The 10,048-nt window shown below is 44.2% G+C and overlaps 1 protein-coding gene across 1 annotated transcript in view; it reads left to right on the top strand.

Annotated features, from left to right (window-relative positions):
• Positions 1-8,653: 8,653 nt before the first annotated feature.
• The window catches only part of shank1 (SH3 and multiple ankyrin repeat domains 1), a 109,840-nt gene continuing 108,445 nt past the window's right edge, over positions 8,654-10,048 (top strand). Inside the window, exon 1 of the mRNA XM_056287803.1 lies at positions 8,654-9,163. Within this exon, the coding sequence (XP_056143778.1) occupies positions 8,654-9,163 (510 nt within the window). The remainder of the gene's footprint in view (positions 9,164-10,048) is intronic.

Raw genomic sequence — 10,048 nt, 5'->3', positions numbered from 1 at the left:
TCGCATGCCCAGCGAACGACTCCCACGAAAAGTCCTCTACGGCCAACTACGCCTTGGTCAACGCACTGCTGGTGGGCAGAAGAAGCGGTTCAAAGACCAAATGAAGACCACACTAAAAAGATGTCAGATCAACCCCTCTTCTTTGGAGGAACTTGCTTTCTGCCGCACAACCTGGCGCTCTCACATCTCAGAGGGAGTGAAGTACATGGAAAACCAGCGCACACAACACCGTGTAGCAAAGCGTGCAAAGAGGCATGCTCGCAAAGCTACCACTACCCCCTCCAGCACCACTTTTACATGCCCGGTCTGCAACCGCAACTGTGCATCCAGGATCGGACTATTCAGCCACCAAAGGACCCACAAATAGAAGAAGATGGTCATCATCGGGAACGATGGACAACCAGCAAGCAAGCAAGCAAGGATACCGAGTTGTATAGAGAACTATATTTTAATGAGAGAACTATATTTTAATGTATTCTCACATATCTGTAAACAGACCATAAACCCTGATTTTCACACAGCCATCTTTGGCATACCATCCCCTAACTGTAAGGTCACAACTTTGCAGGCAAATGCTCTAGCATTTGCCTCATTACTAGCACGCAGACTTATCCTATTTAACTGGAAGTTGAATAAAGCGCCATCATTTTTGCAGTGGTTGAGGGAGGTGCTGTCCTTTCTACCTTTAGAAAAGCTCCCATATAAAATATGTAAAACCCACAAAAACTTTACTTTGACCTGGAGTCCTTTCATAGACTTTATTGAAGGTTTTCCCTTTTATTGAATGTACTTTTTATTTACCTGGTTGTAACGACAATACTTATAGATATATGTGTACAACTTTATATCGTCTTCAAAAATATGGTTATTATGTGGAATTGGAATAAGAAATCCCTGCATAGTCCTTTTTTTCTTTCTTTTTTTTGAGCCTTTGGGGGGAAGGGGGGATTCCTACATGTTTCTTTTTGTTGTTGTTGTTGTTCGTGTGCCTTGTATACCTGTTCCAAAAAAACTGGAAAATTGGAAAATAAAGTTTTCAAAAAAAACCCCACTCATGTCTGACCCATAGCACTCACCCCCATTGCCATGAAGTGCTTTGAGAGACTGGTTCTGGCTCACATCAAAAACATTATCCCCTCCACATTTGACCCACATCAGTTCGCCTACCATCCCAAAAGGTCTACTGAGGATGCCATTGCCACTGCCCTGCACTTTGCTCTGACCCACCTTGAACTTACCACATACATCTGGATGCTGTTTATAGATTATAGCTCTGCCTTCAACACTATTATCCCCGCCAAACTAACCATCAAACTCTTCTCGCTTGGCCTCAATCCCTCCCTGTAACTGGACACTGGACCTCTTGACCAACAGACCTCAGTCTGTTAGGCTAGGTGACCACACCTCCTCCACCCTGACCCTCAGCACAAGTGTCCCTCAAGGCTGTGTTCTAAGCGCCCTCCTTTTCTCCCTCTTTACCCACGACTGCCTGCCAGCTCACCCTTCAAATGTTATAGTTAAGTTTGCATATGACACCATAGTCATTGGCCGTATCACAATGATGAAACGGCCTACAGGGATGAGATTCAGCACCTCACATCATGGTGTACTACCAACAATCTTGTCCTCAATGTGCAGAAGACGGAAGAGCCGATTGTGGACTTAAGGAGGTCTAGAAGCTGCAGCCATTCCCCCATGCACATCAATGGGGTGGAAGTGGAGCATGTTTCCAGCTTTAAATTCCTTGGAGTCCACATCAGCGAGGACCTCTCCTGGACATTAAACACCCAGGCCCTTGGGAAAAAGGCCCAACAATGCCTGCATTTCCTGAGGAGGCTGAAGAGCACCTGTCTATTCTCAAAAATTCTCACCAACTTCTACCATTGTACCATAGAGAGCATCCTGACCATCTGCATCTCAGTGTAGTATGCCAACTGCACCTCAGTAGACCAGAAATCTCTGCAGCAGGTCATCAAGGTGGCCCAGCATATCACCGGTACCCAGCTCTCAGCCATAAAAGACATTTATCACAAACACTGCCTTCGAAGGGGTCTGAGCATCAGCAGAGATCCCACCCACCTCAACCATGGACTGTTCTCCCCCTGCACTCTGGGAGGCACTACAGGAGCCTCAGAGCCCGCAGTACCAGGCTCAAAAACAGCTTCTTTCCACAAGCTGTTGCCCACCTGAACCTGGCCACCCACTGAATGTCTGTAGATATTTTTAAATATTTTGTACTCTTGCTCTTTTTTAACTTATTTTTAGCTTTTGGTCTTCATGTGTGTATATTTTATACTGTGTTTGCTGTGTTTATCTGTGTCTGTCTTGCACTGTTTGGTGAAGCCACAGCCCTCATTTCATTTTTAACATGTGCCTGCACATTGTTTTTTATGACAATAAATTGAAGTGAATTGAATTGAATTATGTCAGCAGTCTACTCGCAATGTCACCAAGCACATTACCAAGTCTCTTAAAGAACTAGAGATTGAAGTAGTAGAATTACAGAGTTTAGTGGATAATACAGGAAATCAAGGGCATCTTGAAGCCCTTGAAGCTAAAAAAGGCTGCCTTAGCCAACCTGTTGGGCACTAAGGCACAGGGAGCTCTGGTCCACTCACGTTTCATCAATGTGTCTCAAATGGATGTCACATCACAGTTTTTTTTTTTTTTTTTGGAGTGAAAAAATGGTCAGAAGATCACTCATTTGTTATGCTCTGAAGATGGAACCACGATATTGGGAACCCCTGAGATCCACAGATATGCCACCTTCTTCTACGGTAAACTCTTTGAAAGTGAATATGTGGAGGATTCTGTCACGTATCAGGAAAGAACCCAAAAGCAGACGGGAGAACCAGGTAAGGGAAGAATCAAGTCTTTATTGAAGTAACCGATCTCAGGGGTAGAGCAAGAGTCGGCTCAGTGGCAGGCAGGCAGGCAGGCAGAAGTCCATGAAAGGCGACGTTCCAGCGAAGACTGGACCACAGTGGAGGCTGTTTAAGGGTGATGATCGCGTTGATGTCAAGGGAGAGCGGCTGACTGTTTTGATGGCCAGCTGGTGTCAGGGGCGGACGATTTGATGTCAAGGGCGAGAGGCTGTGACAGCGAACGCTTTGATGTCAAGGCAAGTCAAGGGAGAGAGGCTGTGACAGGGGGGGTCAGCAGGTGTCAGGGGCGAACGCTTTGATGTCAAGGGCGAGAGGCTGTGACCGCGAACGCTTTGATGTCAAGGGCGAGAGGCTGTGACAGATTCAGAGTTGGCTAGATCTTTTTATGCTGGGCTACCTCAGGTGGACACTGATACTAATGTGGTGTTGGATGCAGAACTGTCTCTGAATGAATTGTATACTGCTCTCATGAGTCTGGGAAATGGAAAAGCACTTGGCATTGATGGACTGCCTGTTGAGTTTTATAAGTCTTTTTGGTCCGTGATTGGTAAAGATCTGTTGGAGGTGCTTCAGGACAGTTTGTGCAAAGGACAACTACCGCTGAGCTGTAGAAGGGCAGTTATCACTTTGCTGCTAAAAAAGGGAGATCTGCAAGACCTGAAGAACTGGAGACCTGTATCTCTGCTGTGTGGGGACTATAAAATCCCCACTAAAGTTTTAGCCTCTAGACTTAGAGAGGTGATGAGTAAGGCCATTCATGTTGACCAGACTTACTGTGTGCCCGGCAGGTTAATAAGTGATAATATTATTCTAATAGGGCATGTTTTGGAAATCTCTGGCTCATTGGGTATAGATACTGTTCTCATTTCCATAGACCAGGAAAAGGCTTTTGACCGGGTTGAACACAAGTGTCTGTGGCAGACGCTAAATGCTTTTGGGTTCAGCTCAGGTTTCATAGCCAAGATCCAGGTACTGTACCGTGATATTGTGAGTATACTAAAAATTAATGGTGGTTTGGCTGCACCTTTTAATGTACAGAGGGAAGTACGTCAAGGATGCTCTCTTTCTGGGATGCTGTATTCCCTTTCCATCAAGCCTTTTCTTCACAAACTCAGAAAACAACTCTCCGGTGTTTTTTCCCAGGTTTTACTTCAGCTGTAAAAATTTCAGCATATGCACATGAAGTTATGGTAATGATTAACAAACAGAGAGATATCGATATTTTGGAGGGGACTGTAGGTCGTTTTAATAATATTTCATCTGCTAAGGTGGACTGGAAAAAAGTGAAGCTGTGATGGTTGGGAAAAGGCCACTCGACACTTTAGTTCTAACAGGAGGGCTAACTTGGAAAAAAAGAGGGATAAAGTACTTGGGAGTATTTTTAGGTGAAGAATCTGTGCTAGAAAAGAACTGGGAGAATGTTTTAGAAAAAATAGAAGGCCGGCTTAAAAATTAAAATGGCTCTTACCAAGCACGTCTTACAGAGGGAGGACACTTGTAATCAAAAATCTAATGTCCTCTTCATTATGGCACAGATTAGTTTGTGTTGATCCCCCTCCCTTCAAATTTACATACACGAATTCAAGCTGTTTTAGTTGATTTTTTTGTTGTTGTTGGATAAATTGCATTGGATTCCCCATGCTGTTCTTTTTCTCCCAAAGGAGGGAAGAGGACCAGGACTTACACATTTGGCCAGTAGAGGTGCTGCTTCCTGCCTTCAGTTTATCCAAATACTGCTTTATGGCTCAAAAGACTTGGTGTGGAGACCACTGGCACGCATGGTTTTGCAGACGTTTGGTGGTCTGGGACTGCATGACTCACTGTTCCTCATGGGTCTAAAGATTCTGAAGTTCCAAACCTTGCCACCCTTCTACCGTGGAGTTTTCACAGTGTGGAAAATTATGGTGAAAGAGAGGAAAGTGCAAAGTGACTCCTTATACTGGTTGTTGAGGTAGCCTGTGATGCATGGAGGACGTCTGGACACCCCCTGCTGGGCGGGATCAGCAGTCACTGAAGTGTTTTGCAGAGCAGGGATTCTAACCCTTGGCTCGGGGGGAGAACACTGCTGGACCTGACTTGAGCAATGCAGCTGCTGGTCTGGAAGTGCGATCTGTGAGGATCATCAACAAGCTGCTTGACCACTGGAAATGCTGTCTGACGGGACATGAGTCCCTCTTGTTACATGAATACAGCAATGGTTTGATCGCGCCTAATATAGTAGATGATCCTTTTCCTTGTTTAAGTATTCGCCCCAGTTTTGATGACTGTTCAAGATGAGAAAAGAAGTGCTTTCCTAAATTTGGAAGAGGTAAAAGGCAAATTACTCTGGAATGATGGTTAAGTGTCTAAACAAGGGTAAACTAAACAATTGTGTTGACACACCTTGGCGAAGTCATCTGGGCTTGGGAGTTGATGTCAAACCTGCTTGGAGGGGTTTATACAAACCACCATTAACAAAGAAGGTTGCTGATTTACAGTGGAGAATTGTACATGGGATAGTAGCAGTTAATGCTTTTCTTTCCATTATTAGTCAAGGTGTGGGTGATAAATGTCTTTTTTTTCCTTACAAAGAAACTGTTTTCAGCTGTTACCTGGAGTGTGTGCGCCAGGTACCACTGTTCATGTTGTTGGAGAGTTTATTCAGCAAGGTAGGGGAGGTTTTCTCCAAGCACATGTTCATTCTGGGCTTTAAATAGAAACAAACTGTAAAAGAAAAATGTCTACTAATGAACTTTATCTTGGGACAAGCAAAAATGGCTATGTAAGCAGAAAGAGGAAGATTGACAGCTCAGTAGACATTGATATAAAATGGCTGTTCACTAGAATGGTGAAAGTCAGGATGATGATTGATTTTAATTATTACAGAGAAATGAAAGATATCGAGCAGTTCGGTGTTATCTGGGCTCATGGGGATGTGTTGTGCTCTGTAAAAGACAACCAACTTGTTTTTTTCTGGAGAATCGATGTGATTTATTTATTTTTAAGTATTGATTTATTTGCTTGTGTTTTGAATATGGTTGCTTTTTTTTAAGTTACTTTTAAAAATGAAAAATCTCTTTCTGTCTCTCTGATCCCGCCACCATCTTCTTGCTTGATATCTACCCTTTCTTTCTCTTCTCTTTCCCTCTGTCTCTGACTACTAAGCGAATTACATAAACATGGCATGTTTCCTGTCATTTGCTATCACATCTTCTTTGGATTCCTGGCTGGTCAGTTTTCTGACAGACCTTACCAGTCTACTGACTTCTCTATACGGCCTTCCCTAAGCTCTTCTCCTCTCTACTCTTGTCTGTTTAGTTGTCCATTTTCTCTCAAAACCCCTCTCTCTCTGTCCCCCCCTGTTTAATTCAATTTTTTCTACCACTCCTCCTTCCATCTGGTACTCCAGTCTCTTGCCTCTTAGCTCTTCATTTGTGTTACTGAGTGATAGTCTCACCCAAGTCTGTCAGCCAGTGAAACTGCTACAGTGTTGTGCTGGGCAGCTTTTCATTAGAGCAGACAGAAGTCAGCCCTCTAATAGCCTTTTTTGAAGGAGCCAATAAGAATCGTTGGCTGTATGTGCTGCCGCAGCCAATTGTTTGTGTATCTGGGAGAAAAAACATTATATATATATATATATATATATGTATATATATGTATATATGTGTGTGTGTGTGTGTGTGTGTGTGTGTGTGTGCATACATACACACACACACACATATATATTAGGGATGCACCAAAAATTCGGCCACCGAAAACTTTCGGCCGAAAATGGCCCAAAAGTGCATTTTCGGTTTTCGGCCGAAAGACCTAAATCACCGAACAACACGGCTGAAACAGAATTGTGATGACGCAAGCAAAAAGCGCAGCCAGCACACGGTTATCTGGATAAGAGCCAACATGTCTGCGGTGTGGATGTATTTCAATATCTCGGAGAAAGACACGGATAGCGATTTGCAAAACATGCAATGCTGAAATTTCAAGAGGGGGTGTGTCTGCAAAGAGTTTCTCCACGTCGGGTTTAATTTATCACCTGAAATCCAAACATCCCGATTGCCATTTTGAATATGAGAAGAATGCGGCGCAGAAAAGAAAAGTCAACCCGAGCACGCCCACTCCGTCTGTAGCGGACTTATTTGAAAAGGCAAGAAAGTTTTCCAGTGATGGTGCTAAGGCAAAGGGCATAACACAAAAAATTATGGAGTTTATTGCCTTAGATGATCAGCCGTTCTCTGTCATAGAAGATGTGGGATTTCGTAGGCTGATTGATCACATTGAGCCCCGTTATGCCATGCCAAGCAGACGGCATTTCTCAGATATATATAGATATATATATATATATATCTATATATATATTAAAAGTTTATATACCAAAAATATATTCCAAGGAGGAGTTACTCCTGCTGGGAATATAGTTTTGTCCCCCTGGTTATTAGATGGTCTGTCTAGCCATCAGACTTTGCTGCCGTTCCAAAATGGATATTTTATGCTCATGTTTTAGGCTTCAAATTAGACTTGGTAGCTGAAGGGGATAACTGCATCCCTGACTGCATGCCTGGGGATACTGTACACACACACACACACTTAATTTACAATTTAAAGTCTCCTCATTACAGATGCACTTGACGTGCATTCATAGTGAAATGTGCGAAACTCAAAAACGGAGCAATAGGATACTGACTGTCTTTCTGATGAAAATCGAGATGATTTTTTTTTTTTGTAATTTGAACATTTCGTAAAGCTTTGCCCCTGTTTCTTATGCTTTTTGTGGTGCTATCTTAGCGGTTGTTTCAGTAGTTGCTATTTCTGTAGCTGTGTTCAGCTTCAGCAAGTCTCTGCTTGGGCAGATCTGAATGGTCTACTCTCTCCATTGACGTAGTTACGCAAGTGTCTCTCAAAGTCCAGTACTATGTGGAGCTCTCCACGTTACGGTGGTGCTGAAGGTCAGACACTACGTGCAGTTTCAGCTACTAACCACTAGGGACTATGGTTCCTCTCGGCTCATACCGAACGATGTGTGTCGTGCATGACTGAGGCACTCTGGTCTGAAGTGCTCTCTCATGTGTGCCAGCAAATGCTATGGAGTGCATACTTTACCAAAGGTAAAGCTATTGTCTTTTATGAAGTCAGGCTGTAGTGTCAAGTTACAATGTTGTATGGTCTTATGTAGGTATAGCAATCTTACTATAAAGAGCCCCTCTTTTGGCAGCCATTCAGATAGTGCCATCCAGATTTGGCTACCTAATACTCTGGTTATGATATTACAATATACTATAATATTTAATGCTCTGCTTAGTTGTGCTACTCTCAGTAGAATCACCCTCCCATATGATTACAGCTCATAGTCTCTGCCAAAGACAAAGAGCTATGAAGATTCAGCTTGCTGCTGTCAAAGCTCCACTTCTGAAGCACAGACTAGCTCTGTATGACTTTTTTCTGTGTGTGAGGAGCATGAGAGCATGGATCATAGGCTAAAGCGTCACATCACAAATAGGTTTTGTTCATATATGAGGCCTGAATAGTCTGTCACCCTGTGATAAAGGTTAGGAGTATGTATAAAAGCGTCTCGTCTGTTCCCATAGTGACCAGAGTTACCATCAGCAACGTAGGATGGATTCCTGGCCTTGGACACATAAGAACGGAGACTTCTCTCACTTTATGGCTTTGTTTTCACCTTCTTACAAAGTCTGTCTCTGTTTTGACTGCTTCTCTTCCCTCTCTCTCACCCTCTCTCACAGTGTCTCTCTGGAAATGATGCCATTGCCATTTGTGCCACCCTCCCTGTCACCATGACAATGCCGTTCAGTCCCCTCTCCAGTGACGAGGAGCAGCAAAGGATGCTGGGACACAATCGACATCTCTATCCAGGGGCAGAGGACGAGGAAGAGGAGGAAGAAGAGGAAGAGGAGGAAATGGAGGAGGACGGCCGAGATGAGGAGGGAGAGGAAGAGGACAACGGAGAACTGGAGGGAGAGGAGGAAGACGAGGAGGAGGAGGAAGAGGTGGAGGAAGTGCGGCGAGGGGGCCTGTCACGAGGAGGCAGGGATGAAGGGCACCGGCAATCAGGCAAAATCACTGGACGGCCTATGGGAGACAGACAGATTCGGCCCGGGAATCCTGGGCACACCACAAACCCCTATTCGTCCAACCACGGACTGACACACCAACAGCCAACCAATCAAATGCAGCAGCAGCAGCAGAGGAGGCTTAAGGAACGCAGCAGCAGCTCTGCGCCATCTGAGGATGCCCACATCGCCATGATGGTGTTCCGCATCGGCATCCCAGACATCAAGCAAACGGTCAGTGCTGTCGCTGAAACCGCCCTCAGAAACTGCCAACTTCTTTTGTGGTTTTAGACCGGCACACAGATAGTGAATTCTGTCCATGAGCAATCATCTGACGAGAGTACCTCAGTAAACTTTACAAACACAACAAAATTTAACCCCACTCCCACATGTCCTTCATGTTTGCAAAAAATATCTTTTCCCAAAAAAAAAAAAACAAGACAAAACACATCATTACCAATGAAACTAGCTATACTTTTATTTAGCTATACTTTCTCCTCCCCTGAAAATGTTAGTGGTTGTTTGAAAGTGCTCTACTTGTGGAGTCAAGCTGAGAAAAAGCTGATATTTGGAATACTCCAAAATGCAGAAAGACTTAAGGTTCTGGGATATTAACTCAGCTAAACCCACAAAAAAACCCACATCTACAACACACACACACACACACACACACACACACACACACACACACACACACACACACACACACACACACACACACACACACACTGCATCACCAGCAGAACAGTGAACCACAAACACTTGTCAGCAAAGCGACTGATCTAAGAGAGACGGAAGCTTTCAGGGTGACCCAGCTATCTGTGAGAGAGGGAGAGAGAGGGAGAGAGAGTGACAGAGAGACGGACAGACGTGAAACCAAAGGGAGATAGATAGCGATAGATAGAGAGCACTCACACTGAGGACACATCAGCATGAATCTAGTTTGGAAAACATTCCCATTGGCATAAAGCAATACCAAGAGAGAATAGGGTGAAGTCTACTACTACTTTCAGCTGTTCCCGTTAGGGGTCGCCACAGCGGATCATCCATTTCCATCTCTTCCTGTCCTCTGCATCTTCCTCTGTCACACCAGCCACCTGCATGTCCTCCCTCACCACA

The sequence above is a fragment of the Lampris incognitus genome, chromosome 10 (assembly GCF_029633865.1).
Source record: "Lampris incognitus isolate fLamInc1 chromosome 10, fLamInc1.hap2, whole genome shotgun sequence".
In the NCBI taxonomy this organism is placed as follows: Eukaryota; Metazoa; Chordata; class Actinopteri; order Lampriformes; family Lampridae; genus Lampris; species Lampris incognitus.
Note: the sequence above shows the minus strand (reverse complement) of the source record. Positions and strands in the feature narration are given on the sequence as shown.